The 17,213-nt window shown below is 42.4% G+C and overlaps 1 protein-coding gene and 1 pseudogene across 7 annotated transcripts in view; both read left to right on the top strand.

The window, feature by feature from the left end:
• Window positions 1-426: 426 nt before the first annotated feature.
• Window positions 427-17,213, top strand: part of EBF1 (EBF transcription factor 1) — a 387,792-nt gene continuing 371,005 nt past the window's right edge. For 3 of the 7 annotated variants that reach the window (XM_032337165.1, XM_032337166.1, XM_032337167.1), the window contains exons 1-5: window positions 427-1,504; window positions 3,657-3,813; window positions 4,351-4,414; window positions 5,066-5,121; window positions 15,648-15,721. In XM_032337165.1, coding sequence (XP_032193056.1) covers window positions 1,371-1,504; window positions 3,657-3,813; window positions 4,351-4,414; window positions 5,066-5,121; window positions 15,648-15,721 — 485 coding nt within the window. In that variant the 5' untranslated portion in view covers window positions 427-1,370. The remainder of the gene's footprint in view (window positions 1,505-3,656; window positions 3,814-4,350; window positions 4,415-5,065; window positions 5,122-15,647; window positions 15,722-17,213) is intronic. The other 4 variants (XM_032337160.1, XM_032337162.1, XM_032337163.1 and 1 more) reach the window with 2 other exon arrangements.
• LOC116587288 lies at window positions 16,825-16,931 on the top strand (annotated as a pseudogene).

Raw genomic sequence — 17,213 nt, forward strand, 5'->3', positions numbered from 1 at the left:
CGCAGCATCAGCCCAGGGAGTGCGCAGTCAGTGCACCGCGAGCGCGCTCAGGGCGTGGCGAGGATGCTAAATGGACCGCAACGACCAGGATGCAGAACCCAGCTCAAATCCCCGAGAAAAATATCGCCCTTCCCTTTCGTCTGTTTCCCCTTTCCAGCCCGGGTCTGCCCTGCTCAGCCCAGCTCTTCCCCAGCATAGACGCCGGTGTTCAGCGATCCTTCGCTCGCCACTTTGCGAGGAACTTTGGCTAGCTCCCCCGCGCCACCCGGAGAGGGATGTTAATGAGGGAGCGTGGCCCGGCGCGGCGAGCCAGCAGGCTCTTTGAGCCACGATTGGCTGCAGCGAGGCGGAAGGATGACGTTATGCAAATGAAGGGGCAGGCCTGTGAGGCACGAGCCCCGCCTCCTCCCTTTGGGGTTAGTGTGCCTGTGTTTAGCTCTGGGGAGAGTCAAACTGGATTCCATAGGGAAAGCCTGCAAATCACTTCTATTTTAGCAAGGAGAAAACAGAATCTCCATCCAGCAGGGTCCACCCCTCTCTCTTTCTCCCTCTCCTCTCTCTCTTTCTCTCTCTCTCTCTGTCTTTCCCTCCCCCCCTTCCTCTTTCCCTCTTTCCCCCCCTTCCCCCCACCCCACTCTTCCTCTCTAGTGTATCTGTCTACGGCAACCAGCGTCCTCCTCATCTATACGCACTGAAAGGAAAGAAACATCTTTGGTTGGGAGAGAAGGAGGAAAAAAAGAGAGAGAGAGAGAGAGAGAGAGAGAGGAAAAAACTTGCCTGGTTGTGGAAAATGACACTTCAAGTAGCAAAGCCGGCAGCGCGAGTTGAGTCTATTGTTTCTTAAATTGCCATCAGGGCTTTTTTTTTTTTCTTCCTGCTTCTTCAAGTGAAGGGTACCTCTACAAAAGGAAACTCCAGCCCCTCCTGTCCTCCACCGGCCTGTGATCATTACAAAAAAAAAAAAAAAAAGCAAAAAAAAAAAGCAAAAAAAAAAAAACAAAAAAAAAAAAAAAAAAAAAAGCACCCAAACCAAAAATTAACCAACCAAACAACCCCCAACAGCCAAGCATACATCTCTATTTTTTTATTTTGGTCTTTTCGTTGGATTTTCCGTTCTTTTTTTTTTTTTTTCTCTCCTTTTTTTTTTTTTTTTTTTTTTTTGGTTATCGCTCAGTTTCGAGCGAAGGTTTACATTTTTTTTAAAAATTTGCTTTCCAGCCCGCCTTGATCTTCCAGCACGAGTTCATCGTCTCAAAAAAAAAAAAAAAAATCTCTGGCTGGCGTTTTTCTTTCCTTTTTTTTTTTTTTTTTTTTTTTTTTTTCAATATTTTCAAGGGGGAGGAGATTTTCCACAAGAAAAGGTTGTTTTCATGTTTGGGATTCAGGAAAGCATCCAACGGAGTGGAAGCAGCATGAAGGAAGAGCCGCTGGGCAGCGGCATGAACGCGGTGCGGACGTGGATGCAGGGCGCCGGGGTGCTGGACGCCAACACGGCGGCGCAGAGGTGGGTACCGCTCGGGGACCGCGGCCGGGGAGGCGAGCCGCAAGCAGAAGAGCCGGGAAGCGGTGGCGGCGGCCGCCGCGGGGCCGGGCGGTGCTGGAGAGTCCGCCGCTCGGCTCGGCTCGCCTCCGGGTCTCCGCGCTCCCTGGCCGCGCTGCCTTGGTCGCCTGCGGCCGGAGAGAGCCTGGAGCTGCCTGCGAGGAGCCCACGCTTTGCCGGCACTTTCCCCTGCTTCGCCTGTGACTGTTTTCATTTCGTTTTAAGCCAGAAGAGGCGTCTCACCAGCACGATGTTGGATATCTGTGTTTTATGTGATTGCTCTTTCTTTCCCGCTGGCAGTCTTCTCTTTCTTTTTTCTTACTTTCCTTCTTTCCTTCCTTACTTCTTTTCTCTTCCTTTCTTTCCTTTCTTTTTTCTGTCTTTCCTTCCTTTCTTTCCTTCCTTTTTTCTTTCTTCCCTCCTTTCTAAACTTTTTTCCCTTCTCTTCTTTCTTTTCCTCCCTTCCTCTTCTTTCTTTCCTTCCTTCCTCCTTCCTTCTTCCTTCCTTTCTTTCTTCCTTCTCTTTACTTCCTTTCCTTTTCTCTTTTCCTTGCCTTCCTTCCCTCTCTTTCCTCTTTCTATCCTAGCTTTCTTCATTCTTTCCTTCTTCCCCTCTTTCTTCACTCCTCCCTCCTCTCTACTCTTTCCCTTACCTCCCTTTCTCTCTTCGTTTATCTCTCCATGCCTCCCCAGAACCTTCTCTTAATTCTCTAGTCTGGTTCTCTGTCCCTCTTTCTCTAGCTTTCAGTTTTTCTTGGTCCACCGGTAGAACAGCAACTCCCAACTTTAATTCTGACATCTCCGAAAAGGCTTCCTCACCCTCTGTCACCATGGTCCCTTACAGCCCCTCTCCCACTCAGTTCCTGAGATGTTAGACTGTGAGGCCAGGAGGCACTGCCCTTGGAGATTGACGTGGGGGAACTTTTCTGGGCACTCTTATCACCCTTTCTGGGGACTCCTAGTCCCAAGTGAGAAATGGTCTTTTTTTTCCCCCAGACCACCAGCTGGGCTTGGGGGAGTAGGAGATCTGGCGGCCACTAGCCCTATCCGACTCAGAGGGCGGAAGGGGAAAAAGGAAGATGACTAATTACCTCATCCTCATCTTCTCCGGGCAGGGGACAAGTGTCTGCAACACGGTTCCCATCCCCGCTGAGTACAAGGATGGGGGTGGTTAGTAGTGAGAGTGAGTTGGGTTAACTGGCTGGAAGCGAAAGAGTGTGTGTGTATGTGCGCGTGTGCGCGTGTGTGTGCGTATGTGTGTGTGTGTGTGTGTGTGTGAGAGAGAGCGCCCTTGTGTTGGGCAGGTCGGATTGTTAGTGGCCTCCCGGCGCCCCTGGCACCGGAGCTTCCAGTTCCCCCGCGGGCGCGCTCAGTGGGCACCCCTTGTCCGTAGGATTTCTGGAATGAGTGTGAGGGTTTCCGTGGAGCGGCGAAACTTTGTCAGAACAGGTCTTTAAATAAAAAAACACACCCCAGTTCCATGTTCCACAGCGACCACCCCTGACAGCTCTGAGTCCCTTATCCTCAGATCCTTTTTCTCACTAGCTTTATTTGGGGAGGGGGCATGCGGTTTCCCAAGGCCAAGCGCGCGCGCTTGGCTGGGGCACTTGACGTTTCCTGGAGGATGGCTTCGGCTTCCAGAAGCTGAGCCTGTTCCTCAGCCATCCTCACCTGCCCTCGAAGCTGAGGCGGGAGATTCGTGGGGGTGGCGGGGACCAATTCCCATGCTTTCCTCCCTCCAAATTGTAAACGACCAGCTGTATTCCGCGAACGCGGGTTCGCCGCATCCACCTCTACTTTTCTTTCTTCCCACGCAGCGCGTGTCAGGTCGGAGTAAATGCCTGCAGGGTTTTATCTCCTGCGCAAAATCCAAACAAAACTTTTCAGGGCTCTTCCGCGAGTTCGGGGGGCGCGCCCTGTGGATTGGACACGCGAGAACACGCATGTCCCGCCGCCGGGTGGGCTCCGGGCGCCGGAGGGGGCGTGTAGGCCGCCCACTGGGTGTTCTGGGGGTAAAGGAGGTTGATGTTTGAGGGTTCTCGCCTGTGTAAGGGGTGACAAAGGGTCGCGCGTCGGTGTCCAGCTTAGCCGTCTAACTCTGCGTCTTTGGCCGCAGCGGGGTGGGTCTGGCCCGGGCTCACTTTGAGAAGCAGCCGCCTTCCAATCTGCGGAAATCCAACTTCTTCCACTTCGTCCTGGCCCTCTACGACAGACAGGGCCAGCCCGTGGAGATCGAGAGGACAGCCTTTGTGGGGTTCGTGGAGAAGGAAAAAGTAAGTGGGCGCAGCGCCGCTGCCCCTCGCCCTGGCTGGGGAGCAGGCCCAGCCACTTCGGGAGGCGCGCTCCTCAGCGAGTGCAAAGCTTCCCTAACACACTCCTGAGCGGGGTCCCCCAAGCCACTTCCCGTCCTGGGCGAACCCGGGCTCCTCATCCATGAGGTTCTGCTCCAAAAAAGTTCGCGTGGGGCTCCAGAGCTGGAGAGAGGCGAGCCCGGCTTCGCACTCCAGAGTGAAGGGCGCCGGGGATGAACCCGCCCTCGACCGCGCGACCACGCGCGGCTCCTGCCTCTGCTGACCCAGGCTCGAGCCCCCAGGCCCCACGGAATTTTCTGGAAGGGAAGAGGGAGCAGTAAGGGTCGGGAGGGCGGCAGAGGGATCACAGTTGGCCGCAATTTCTGCTGCTCCCGGGCCCATCCGGTTTCCGGCCGGGGGTCCCGTCTTCGGGAAAGTTGCCTCGAAGTGGGTCCACTCGCTCACGCCGACCTCTTTCCTGCGTCTCTTGTTGTGTCTTTGCGTCCTGCCGCAACCCAGGAAGCCAACAGCGAAAAGACCAATAACGGGATTCACTACCGGCTCCAGCTCCTCTACAGCAATGGTGAGGCTCCGGTCTGTTCCGCGCCGGCACCCCGGGGCCCTGGGTGAGGCAGGGTGCGCGGGAAGATCCAGGTGGACCAGAGCCCTGAGCACGCAGAGTCGTCCCCCGGCCTCGGGGTGACCCGTCCTCTCCTAAGTTTCGCCTGAGGAGGTTTCACCCGCGGAGGCCCTGAGTAGCCGGAAGGCGGCCGTAGCGGCCTCGAGCACACCTGGGGTCAGGTGTGGAGCCCCGGCCCTCAAAGGGCCAATTTCTTTCTTCCTCCCATTCCTAGAGCCTGTTTTCTTGGCTTAGCTCCGGCTCTAGGCCCAAAGTCCTTTGGGTTCAGGGGGCTCGAGCGACCGTGGCCTTGATGGCTCCCGGAGAACGCACGGAGGGGTTCCCTCCAAGAAAAAGGAGAGAAGCCAGGTGGGGGGTCCTGCAACATTCTCAGCTGCCGTTTCTTGGGGACTGGGCCCTCTCCAGACATTGGGGAAAGTGGGGGTGGTGGTGTCCTGTCTGTGCTTCTCTGGGACAGTAGGCGTTGCATAAGCCTTGGAGCCCCATTCTTTGTTTTTGTTGTTGTTGTTGTTGTTGTTTGTTTGTTAATTTTGCGGCAGTTCCTCTCTCACTTAATTTTCCTTCGTTCCCCTATCCCCTTCCCCTTTGCCCCAGGGATAAGGACTGAGCAAGATTTCTACGTGCGCCTCATTGACTCCATGACCAAACAAGTAAGTTTCTGAATTTCGCGCGGCGGAGTGACTCGAGGGCCTCGAAATTTGGGGAAATCAAGAAGCTGGCTACTCCTTAGCGCGGGGTCTGGGGCTCAAACTCTCAACGCCAGGGCGGACCTCAGACCTCATTCTAGCGCAGCCTAGAGTGCAGATACATACCCTAGAGCCCACCTCGTGGGAAGATGGCTCGACGGCTCCTTCCCACCAAGGAAGACTCAGGCCTCTTGCATTAAGACTACAGGTGCTGAGAGGCGAGAGTAAGTGCTGAACTTCCTTTGACCCGGCCGGCCGAGGAGTCCCAGGGGGCGCAAAAGGTGCCCAGGGACCTTGGCGTAGAGTGGGCTGAACTTGTGAAACCCGAACCCTCCCAGCCACTCCTGGGAGATCTAGGGTAGGGAATGGTGTTGGGGGGCCTAGGTACCTTACTCAGGAATGGTGACAGGAGCTGAGAGCGCAGATGACCCACACCAGAGATTTTTTAAAAAGGAGGTGGTAGTGTGGTATTGTTGGAAGAGGGAGCGACAATTGTTAGAGGATATTTTGCAAAAATCCTCCTGCTTTTGCCTCCAAATTTGGCAAGAAGCCAGGCAGCATGAGTGAGCTTGTGGTCTTAAAGGTACATAGGCGGCATTTTCTTCAACTCCCCAACATGCGGGTGTCAAGCAGCGTACATTAAGGTTGAGTTATGGTTTAAAAGATACAATTATGAGCCGAATCAGAAAAAAGGCCTGACGTTTTAATGAGGCACAGGAGCCTTTTTTTTTTTTTTTTTTTTAATTTTAAGAAAAAGTTTAGTTTCAGAATTAAGTAGCTGGTTAGGTAGTTGGAGGACTTAGTAACAAAAAAGAAGCCAGCTTTATTGGGTGGGGGAAAGAAACTAGAACAAAGAGCAAAGTTATACATTGTGTACTAACCACCAATTTAGTAAGAGGAATAAAGCTTATTTGCTTGATTGCAATTTAGAAATAGTTTTTCTTTAAAATAAGGAGGGTGATCTCCTTTTATAGATACTGACTTGTAAGTTTTCAAATTAGGGTATACATGCAATTTAAAAATTATTTTTAGATAAGCATGGCTTAAATATGTTCTACAAAATGCACATTCAGAAGATTTTGGAAGTTTTGAAATCTATTTAGCAAGAACCTTTCCCCAATAGCTGATTTTGATTGTTAGTCTTGTATTTCATTTTGAACTAAGTAGAAAACATGATGGTATGAAATGTAGTTTTAAAAATAATTAATAAATATTTACTGAGGTCTATTTTAAGTTATTTGCCTAAAATATTTGACTTTCTTCAAGATTCATTTCTTGGTTTATTTGTCAGAGTAAATGCACATTTGTACTTCCAATCTTGGTCTTATTTTTTCTTTACTCATTTTGATTCTTACATAGGATAATTCCCTTTCATTTGAACACACTGTATTATGCAAAAAAATTTTTTTCCCTATCACACAGAAACACAAACGCCTGATTTCAGTAACTTTTTTTTTTCTTTTACTGTATCAAAACAAAAATATCCTAAGTGGAGTTTTGTTTTAAAAAATTGTCTTTGATACCCTAGATACCTTTTCCTGCCATTCTCATCAGAGGAAAGAAAAGAGCAGAGGGGGAGGGGGAAAGTACGAACTGTAATACATATTACATATATCTTTATTAGAAATCACTTTTTAAAAGATAAAAAATCCCCACAAACCAGAATGTAAGGCTTATCTGCTTGTGCAACATTGACCACTTACATATTAAATTATAGGCAGCACTATGAAAGGAACAGTTGTGAGGAGTGCAAAATTAGGACATGTTTGAAGAGATTAACTACTTTCAAAACTTTTAGACCCCTGAAAGAAAAAGTGCCACCAAGAACTGATTTTTCCATTATGAAACGAACTGACTTTACACAGTCTCATATGGTGGGGGAATAATTTTGATTTTTATAAAGCAATACATCAAAAATCATTTTACTAACAAGGTCATAGAGTTTAAGAAAAACTGCAGTTTAGGGCATTCGTTGACTGCATGGTATTAGAAATTCTATCAGTTGGGGGTGGGAGACTAGAACAAGATGCAGTTTATTTTTAATAATAACAGGTTTCAGAAAGTCAATTGCCATAATGTGACATCTCACTGAAAGTTGCAATTATAAATGTATGCAATTATATAGTTTGGTGGGGAGTGACCTGAGAAAGGTTTAAGTAACTATCTGAATTGATTCCAAAAATAATCAAGAGAAGATGTGTGTGGTTTTTTTTATGTTGTTTTTGTTTTTGTTTTTTTGAGACATACCTATTTGCTTTCTTAGTAATTTTCTAATGCCTTCTGTGTAGTTTTCACTTTGAAAGGCAATCCCTGCCCATTATCTGCTTGTTTGTTGATTGTGTCCTGAAAGAGTTTAGGAAATAGGTTAGATTCTTGTAGACATAGATAATACAGTAGTCTTCAGAAAGCAGATCAGTGTGAAGAAACATAACTTCTCCTGGTTGTGACATAATGATTATATTTTAGTCTTCATGAGTTAAACAGTGGATTCTCATCTAGCTTGAGATTATTCTATGATAATTAACTACCAAGTCTGATTTATAGTTTCTTAAATTTTTTCTTTTTGTTACATATGCAGTGACCCCTTCAATCAGAAGTAAGGCTTGACATAAAATGACTGATTAAATAATTACAATTTTTTTCCTTCATGAAATTCTTCCAGATAGACTCAGGATTTTGAGATTTAGAGTACAGAATAGGATAATATCAATGATGTGATACGTTCTAATTACATCTTAAATTTTGGAGGGAATACCTAGTCACCATTCAAGTGTCTTCTCTAAGCTGTTTGTAACATTTTTTATATCAGAGATGCAGCTTTTTGGGTTTGATGTCTTATCTTTGACTCAGAAGCTGGGGTTAAAACTCAAAGGGAATCTTTGGCAAGCAAAATCCAAACTATCTGTGCGCTCTCCATTTTCATAGGATGTTCCTCAACTTGAGTGGAGTTAGCAGCATTGAAATCAAACAGAAATGTACTTAATCAACCAAGATGTGTTAATATGACACAGTATTTCACAACTTTTCAAAGTGTCTCATTACACTATTTTGGGTAATGACTCTTAATTTTGGACTCAACCAAGAGAAAAGAAGTTTTATTACAAGCGAATGTGGAAGGATCTGAGAGCCCCCTTATCCGTATGCCTCTCTCATAAAACACAAGGGATATGATGATATTTAAGAAATTCGTCCACCAACTAGAAAATGAGAGGCTTGCTTTTGGGAAGGGTTGTTCAAAACCAAGTTTAGCTGGACTAAAAATAGGTTGTTTTTGTGTCATTGCTGTTTTTGGTATTCCATTAGTGAGCATGCAGAAAGGCCTGTAGGACCTAGAAGTTTATGGCTGTTGAGTTCAAAAACACTATCTACTGCAGAAGCTCAAATGAACCCAGTGGGGGAGGTCTGATGTTTAATGTGCCTCATTTCAGACTTTCATGCAGTGTTTGAAATATGTTTATGTTCTGTGATTGCTTCGGTGAGTTAACATTAAATAGTTTAAAAAAAAAAAAAAGCCTTACCTTACCTTCCCTCCTACCATCTTGCTTTTAAAAAAGTGACATTTTTATAATTCAAAGAGTACCAAATTCCATAAAGTTATCGAAAGCAAAATACTCCTGTCCGCAGAGAGAAGCTCTTTTTTTGGAAAGGGAAAAGTAACACATAATCCTTGTCATGTATGGGTTTGAAGGTAGTTGGTGTGGTGAGGGGACCCCCAAAAAAGGTCCAAGCTTAGCAGATGGGGAGGCCCAAAGTACAATGATCAAAAATGCTGTCCTCTTTCTCTTACCAGCTAGTCTTCTTTATATATTTGTTTTGATGTTCCTGGTACTTTAAGTTATTGATGCTAGCACATTTCTTCCTATTGATTGTTTCATTATATCCTGCCACAGCTACGTAGATTTGATTAACAACCCTTTCAGTTCATGGTTCTTCATTGGTAGATAAACACATTTTTAGTATATCAATAAGTTCCAAAGGAATTCACTCGGGCCAGCAGAAAGGCTCTTTCATACATTTGGGGAAACAAACAAACAAAAAAGGCAAGTTTCTAGTCAGGAGCCACATTTCAGCAGCTTTCTCTCTCCTTTGGTAACGTGTCAAAAAGGCAGGTGATTTAAATTTCCTTGCACATAGAGGAATGAAGAAGTTTGGAATTTTTATGCATGATCAGGACCTGTGTTTGGGAAAATGTAAACTCATCACAGTGGAAAATGTGTTGTTTGGAGTCTGGGGGTGAAAACAAAGCTGATGGTTTTGGAGAGATTGCTGGAGCCAGATGGCCTAGTACTTCCCCAGTCTGGCGGTCCAACTGCTCCCTCCTGGATAATATACAGCCATTTGTTCGGGGATATTTACGCTAGAGCTGTTTCCATGTGAATGTTTGAACAGCATTAAAAACGAACATATTAGTAGTGATGCATTTATCGAACTCCTATGACTACACCAATAGTCTGTTCTTATGTTTTGACTTACATTGCTGAGGGGAATGAAGGAGTGTTTGGATGTTGGCGAATTGTTTATATAGTTGTTGAGCAAGAATGATTTGGTCTCAGTGAGTAATTAAAGCACGTAAGCATTTGGAATCAAACTAATGGAAATAATGATAGCACCTACCTTGAAGCTCTTTTGTGACAATTAAATGGACTCCTACATGTAAAATGCTTAGAATAGTGACTGGCATATATTAAGTGCTTAATACATTAGCTGCTTTGATTATTTTATTATTATTATTATTGTCCCATCGGGTTCACAAAGCCAGCTGTATCTACTAATATAGATGTACATGTAGTTATCATATTAGTGAAGTATCTCTTACTACTGTTAGAAAAAGAAGTACAGTGTGGAATTGTTAGAGTGATTCAGTTTTTATCCTGGTGCTTGAATAATATAAGGCAGTTTGTTTCTTTGAGTCATTAAAGATGTACTCTAAAGCTAATTGCTTTCGATACACATTCTCTTTTTATTCAGGGCTGTGATGTAACTGAACAGCATACTGAATATGATATCATTCCTTTGCAACTTTCCTAATTCAGTTCTGAAAACAGGCCTTCTTAGCTGCTAAGCTGAAATTACATCTTTATAATTTGTTCACCAGTAGCCCAGCTGCTAATTGAAGCAAAATAATTTTTTATTTTATTCCACTATTAATGTTGGATTGCTGTTTGACACAATTGTTTATGAAACGTCAGTTTTGTAGGGTTTTCTTTGGCACAGGTTAATTTTTAACTAGGGCTCCTTCACCTACTGGAAATTTCTGGAATCACATAAGCTAGCATTTTTTTTTTTTAAATGACAAGCATATAACTTGGTGGTCGAATGCAGTGATTAATATTCTAGTACATTGATATTGTAGGTGTTCATATTATTTTTTGATTCATTCCGATTCTTGGTAATTTGCTACCAAAGGCTTGTTGACAGTCTGTAATTAGAGGACGTTTTACTTCTGGTTGAAGGAGGTACTTTGTACATTCATGAACTTATTCTTGACGGTGATAAATTAGGTTTGGCCTTTATTTTGTATGTAGAAAAAGAAGGAACATATTTTCAAGGGTCCTGCTTGTTAAGTGGAAAATGAGGAGTTTTTGTTAGTTATGGATAACCCATCTCTCTTCCTTTTTCTCTTTTTCTCTCTTTTTTCTTTTTTCCTTCCCTCTCTTCCTCCTGCCCTCCTTTTCTCTGTCTCCCTCTTTCCTCCCTCCCTCCCTCTGTCCCTTCTTTCCTTCCTTCCTTCCGATGACAAGTTTCCTATTGTTTGGTTATAAACCAAAAAGTCTTCTAATGAAAACATTTGTTCCTAAAACCCTTTTGGATTTTGAAGAACCAAAGTCAAAACTATGTTCCTTGCCCTCTTTATTTTGGCTTAGAACATAAAGAGTTAAAACTATTAGAAGAGTAAACAAAGAAAAGCCATGCTCAATTCTCTGTATTTCCTTTGGCATCCTATTGAAGTGTGATCTTGGTGCCTGTGCACTGTGTGTTTTTCTGTCTTATCTGTGTGGTCTTCATCCATAGGAAGTTTCAATTAACTTTTAAGACCCAGTGATATTTTAGAAAAGGAGTGATGAACCACACTTTACAAGATGCCATCTAAAACAGTGCTTACTGAGGCAGATTTTCTGGATAGACTGATTTATTCCTTTTTGAAGACCAGTATAGGTGGATTTATAATTGAGCATTTGAAATTGATGGCGTTTTATTCTCACAGTAAAACTTCAGGTATTGCTGTTGCATTAGGGTATGTAAGTTTAAGAATTCCTATTTTTTCCCTCATTTTTGGAAAAAACTATTCTGGAAAAAACCCTCAATCTGATAATCAATGGAGAGACTTCGATATTTTCTTTGTGCTTATGAGGAGAGGACATTAAGGAAAGGGAGGCTAGTATATCAGGAAACTAAGTCTGCTCCACATGGGTCAAGTTGTGACAACTTTTTTTTTTTTTCATCAATTTCACCAGGTTTTTAAAGTTGAGATGAAATTAGGGCTGTGTATTCTTTTAGCTTTCTTCCTGCACAAGTACTCCTGCCATCTTCAGGGATATAATTGACAGTGGCAGAATTAAGGTTCATATTGTTTTATGCCTGATATTGTATTTTTTTATTTCTTAGGTTAAAACCTGAACTGCTTTGGCATCAATTCATTTATTTAAATAATGTATTTTATATGTTTTCTCTCCCCCGCCTGCCCATGTCTGTAACAGGCCTCCAGTCCTTACTCCTGATAAACACATTGATTTATTTAAGCCACTGTTGTCTGTGTCGCTCTCACAGCAGACTACCTTCCTCACAGTGAGCAGACGCATGATTTACTAGGGAGGATGAAAATAAGCCTTCTTCTTGGTGTTCCATTGTCTGGGCCCTAAACCAGCTGTCTATTAAAATGGTTTCACTTAAACTAGTCAATGCTGTTTCTATGCTTCTGTGATCTCCCAGCTGATCCTGTCTCAGGGAGCTTTATTCACACCGCACAGAGGCCTATATTTAAATTAGTAAGAAAAGCAGAAACTTCTAAGTTGGCATTAGAAGATCCCTTTCCTTTTAGGCTTCGACTCTGGGTTTGCTGAACTGTGAAGCCATCTTGATGAGTGTGAGATGTGCACGGTAGAGAACGGATGTGAGACCATCGGTTGTGTGTGTAAGCTGGATGGAGATCTTTGGGACATTTTTAAGACGTCTGTTTTATTGTGGACACTCTTCTTCAGAGAGATCCAGCAAAATAATTTTATCATATTTCCCCATTTTGGATTTCAACAGAATGTTGATTTCTTGGCCCATCTCTTTTATGTGATTGTGTGTGTGTGTGTGTGTGTGTGTCTGTCTGTCTGTCTGTGTTTTAAGCAGGCTTTTCAGTAACAAATACTGCACAGGTGAGGTTGGAGGTAGATCTGCCTGTGACCAAGGTCTACTCTGGAGCTGATTCAGTTACACTGAGGTTCTAGCTTACTATACTCCCAGGATTTTAGTTCTACTTCATAGGAGAGACAAAAGATTCCCGGGTTCTCTTGCTTTTATTTTAGAAGTCACAGAAATCACCCTTCTTTCTCTGTGTGTATGTGCTAAAAAGTATTGTTCTGGTGGGGCCTCAAAAAGAGGGACAGCAGAAACTTTAGGCATTCACTTCTCTCCAGAATTCCTAACTATTTCTGAGCAAATCCAAACTCATGCTTTTATTTTTCTGTGCTTGATTTAGAGAAGGAGTCTTCCTTTTGACTGCTGCCTGAGCGAAGGGGCAGTTTGGCATTTGGTGAAGAGATCTGTTACAGAGGCCCTGGGCCTTCCACAAATGATATGTGGTGAATAAAGATAAAAGCTTGGGATCCCTGGGCATCCTTGGATCATCTCCTATTTAGGGGAGTCGTGAGAATATCTGCATTGTGACATATCTTTATTGACTATCATCATGGATCCACTTATTTTGGTGGAACCAGCAGCCTCAACAAAAATAATATCACCTAGAAACAATCAGAGTGAGAAGGCCTGATGTAACTGATACACATTCCTCTTAAAAAAACAAACAAAACAAAACACTTATTTTTTTATGGGAAAGAAAACCCTACCAATATCTATGAATATATTTACCACATTACTTGTATTAGTTTAGCACGACAAAAAAGTGGAGTTGAAACAGAGGTTATCAGGGATATTAAGAGAATGTCCCAAACATGTAGTGATAATAGGATATCACAAACATGCATGATTAGAATTTTTTAGCACCATATTTGGGACCTAATCTGTTACTTACAATGTTCCTTTGATTTCAGCAGTGATCTCAATAAATAAAGCAGACAGATATAATTTTTGGTTTTCAAAATGTTTTCGATTTACTCAAAACATTTTCTTGAATAAAGCAACTTCTTGGGTATTTGAAAAGGTCTTTTAAGAATACAGGAAAGAATCATCTGTGTAGGCTAAAACTAGTGGATGAAAATTTTAGGGATAATATGATATTACTATAATGCAGATTATCTCTCCATAGAAGAGTTATGAATTACATAAAGTAAAGTAGAAACTTCACAGTGGGGAGATCTGGCTGATGATCTCTGGTGGATGGCAGGCACCACCTTAACCAAATGGTCAGAGCTTACAGCCTGTAGTGGATGTAGCTGACAGTGAGATTTGATACACTGAGAAGAACTCAGAATCACATCTGTGGTATTCTGGCCCTGAATTGTGTAACTTCTGTTTAAGTCCAAGGAAACATCAGACAAACCCAAACTGAGGATATTCTACAAAAGACCTGGCTTGTATTCTTTAACAATGTCAATATCATGAACTACAGACTCAGGAATGTTCTGTATTAAAGGAGACATGATGACTGAATGCAATGATTGATACTGGATTTATGGAATTTCTGTTTATTTATTTATTTTTTGCTGTGAAGGACATTATTGGGTAATTGGTGAATTTTAATAAAGTCTGTAGATTAGATTATTGTATAGTGCTACTTTTCTAATTCAGATAATTGTTCTGTGGTTAAGGAAGAGAATTCTTTGTTTTAAGGAAATACATGCTGAAATATTTAGAGTATGTCTGCAGTTCACTTAAAAATGGTTCAGGAAAAAATGGAAAAGAATAAGCAGATTTAGTAAAGTGTAAACATTTGAGGAATGTGTTTAAAGACTCTCTTGTAATTTTTTATATATTCTTGCAACTTTTCTATAAGTCTAAAACTGTGTCAAAATAAAACTTTAAAAAATACAGAGTTATGGAAGGATAACCATAAAAAATGATTTTGAAGGGCCTGTGGTAGGGAAAGGTTTTCTCCTTATTCAAGTACTTTACATCATGTTTTTATTTGTTGCAATTTTTGTTCTGTAATGGAATTAGTTCTCATACCTAGAGCCTGCCCTAGGGTCTGTACACACTGTGTCTTAAGCTGTCTTGATCCTTTACAGGTTCTAAAAGTCCCAGGTTTATAAACAAAGCACATTAGAGCCAAGTACAAGTTAGTTACTGCAGCATTTCTGTGTACTAAATAAAGATAGTCTCTGGTTTATTTAAATAGTTTTGTCACCAAGAAATTGAGAGTTATCTGAATGTGTGAAAATAATTTTTATTAATAATTTGAAGCTGTGTTTGTATTATGCAGTGATACTGTGTTAAGTTAGTTAAAATGTATCCTGAGGTAGAGCACTGCTCCACCAATGGCTGTGTTTTTCTTTGGCCCAGGTATTAACGAGTCGATTTCCCAGGAAGCTGCGGTCTCAGGGAAACTTCAGGGTGATTTTAAGCAAAATGTTTGTATGCACATTACTGACAACAGACAAAGGCGTATTGGCTGATGAGGTGGTTTGGAGTCCAAATTTTGGGAGTCACATGTAATTCTTCTCAGTTTAGGGAGATAACTCTATGGCTTAAGCCCACACACACAGCATGTGCCGGCGTATTACTGTTTGGGTGGGTGTACACCCTGGAGAGCACATGTTTTCAGCCTGTAGGCGGGAGGAAGGATTTTCCCTGATTGATGAATCATCTCAAAGAAGACACAGTTAGTGAACGGACTCATTAAGCATACCCCCACTTGTTTTCTGCTACTCATCTCTAGAACACTAAATGTTGGGGCTGGAAGTAGTAAAATGAAGTGACGAATGCATATTTAAAAGTCAGATCCACGTGCTTTTCTATATTTTAAATCACTAGCATCTGAATCTGCTAAACCTTCTGGGTTTTTCCTCCTCATTGATTAGATTCATGTTATTCTGAATTGAAAGGAGAATTGTGGTTGTCTTGACAACAGAAGTTCATCTCACACACTGATCCAAAGGTGTGTGTTATAAGAATGTGGTTGATGGGACAGAGAGGAGCATATGCCCTCTACCTGATTTGGGTTGATCCTTAACAATGTATCTCAAAGCAGTCAGCTCCGTGAGGTCTTGGGCTCCCAAGAGCTAACTGGGCCTCAGTGATATTGAAGGGCTCAAGCCCTCAATTGCGAGAATTTGTTCTCTGGTACTTGGTTCCATTTTTAGCTCAAATCATGTCTTTGTTTGCAGGCCATAGTGTATGAAGGCCAAGACAAGAACCCAGAAATGTGCCGAGTCTTGCTCACACACGAGATCATGTGCAGGTAAGAAATACCTTGCTCTCTTCCTTTAATTAGCAAAGAGAAGGTGAATTTATATTTCAAAGCCAGGTGAGCTCAGATCGATTGTTGGGTATGTATTTATCTTACTTCTATTAGATAATCTAAAAAGGAGTATTTGGTAGTAAGGCTCACAGACATCTCAGTGGTTCTTGATTATTTATTAGATTTCATCCTGAAATACAAACATTTCCATTTTGATATTACACTTCTAATGGCCACAAAACAGAGCCCTCCCCTTTTTCCTTTCAATCGAATAAAATACAATATATCCTTTTAGTGTTAATGTATGCGCTCAACTACATTGCTAGTAAAATGAGTAAGAGTTCTACTGATGTCAACAGAAGCCTCTGGATAAGATGAGAATGTTATAGTTCCCCTTTTTAATTCTGCCACTTAAAAATGTGACCATCGGTACAAAGGCATTATTCCTCCTTAAACTGATCGTGGGTTTCCCCCTTCCCTTGCCTCTGATCTCTCAATCTTAGTTATCCTGTATGTAATTGTGATGATGTAGCTAATGTTTCTCCATAGCAGTGAGCTTTTGGAAGGATGGCAAATGTCTACACCTGAAAGTTATAAAAATTCATCTCATCCACAAACGAGTGTATTTATTTTGCCTGTAATCAGACGCAAGCCACATTGGAAACCAAGCCAGCAAACCAAATTCTCTTTCATGGCCCCAGCCAGTCCTCCACGTGTGAGAGAGTAGGCCAGAGGACAGCCTTTAAACTTGCAGTGTAGGATTCTTATTCTTTCTAGAATAACACCTGATATATTCTGAGTAATTGGATAAAGCATGAAGATGCCACTATGCATCAGGAAAAGGCTACTAATTGCTTTGTTAGCCATGCAGGCTTTCCCTGGCACAAAGCAGGCTTGGCTCCTGACTATTACTGACCAGTTGTTTTAGGCTTCCCCTGCCACTTCTCCATGCGTGGGCTTTATCTGCTGCTCCCGGACTTGTGGGTAAAACAATCTTTAAACTCCACAGGTGGGAATAAAATAAAAAGGGCTTAATGTGTTTTCTTTGGGAAGTCTCAAATATTAACTTCTATATCTATAATTATGTATGCCTATACATACCTATCGCTTCTCGGCCTTTTGGCTAAGATCAAGTGTAGTATCTGTTCTTATCAGTATAATTATGTATGCCTATAAAATTTTCTTTTTTTTTCCTTTTTAAAAAACACACTTTTAATAGAGTATTCTAAATTCCTCAGGAGTTTCACAGGTTTCACTTCAGCAATTTGTAAATCTTGGTAATTATCCCACAAACAGGTAGCCTTTCCTTACCTTTGAAACAGAAAATACAGTCATCAGTTTCTTGGAAGATATTTTTAGGCAAAAATTAGTGTACTGTATACAATGATTAGACCATTAAAGCTGAGTTGTACTTTCCAGAATTAAATGGATAAAATCATTTTGAAAAGCATTAAAAAAAGACCTCCTTTGTATTATTATTTTTCTGATTATA

Source organism: Mustela erminea, chromosome 3 (genome assembly GCF_009829155.1).
Source record: "Mustela erminea isolate mMusErm1 chromosome 3, mMusErm1.Pri, whole genome shotgun sequence".
Taxonomy (NCBI): Eukaryota; Metazoa; Chordata; class Mammalia; order Carnivora; family Mustelidae; genus Mustela; species Mustela erminea.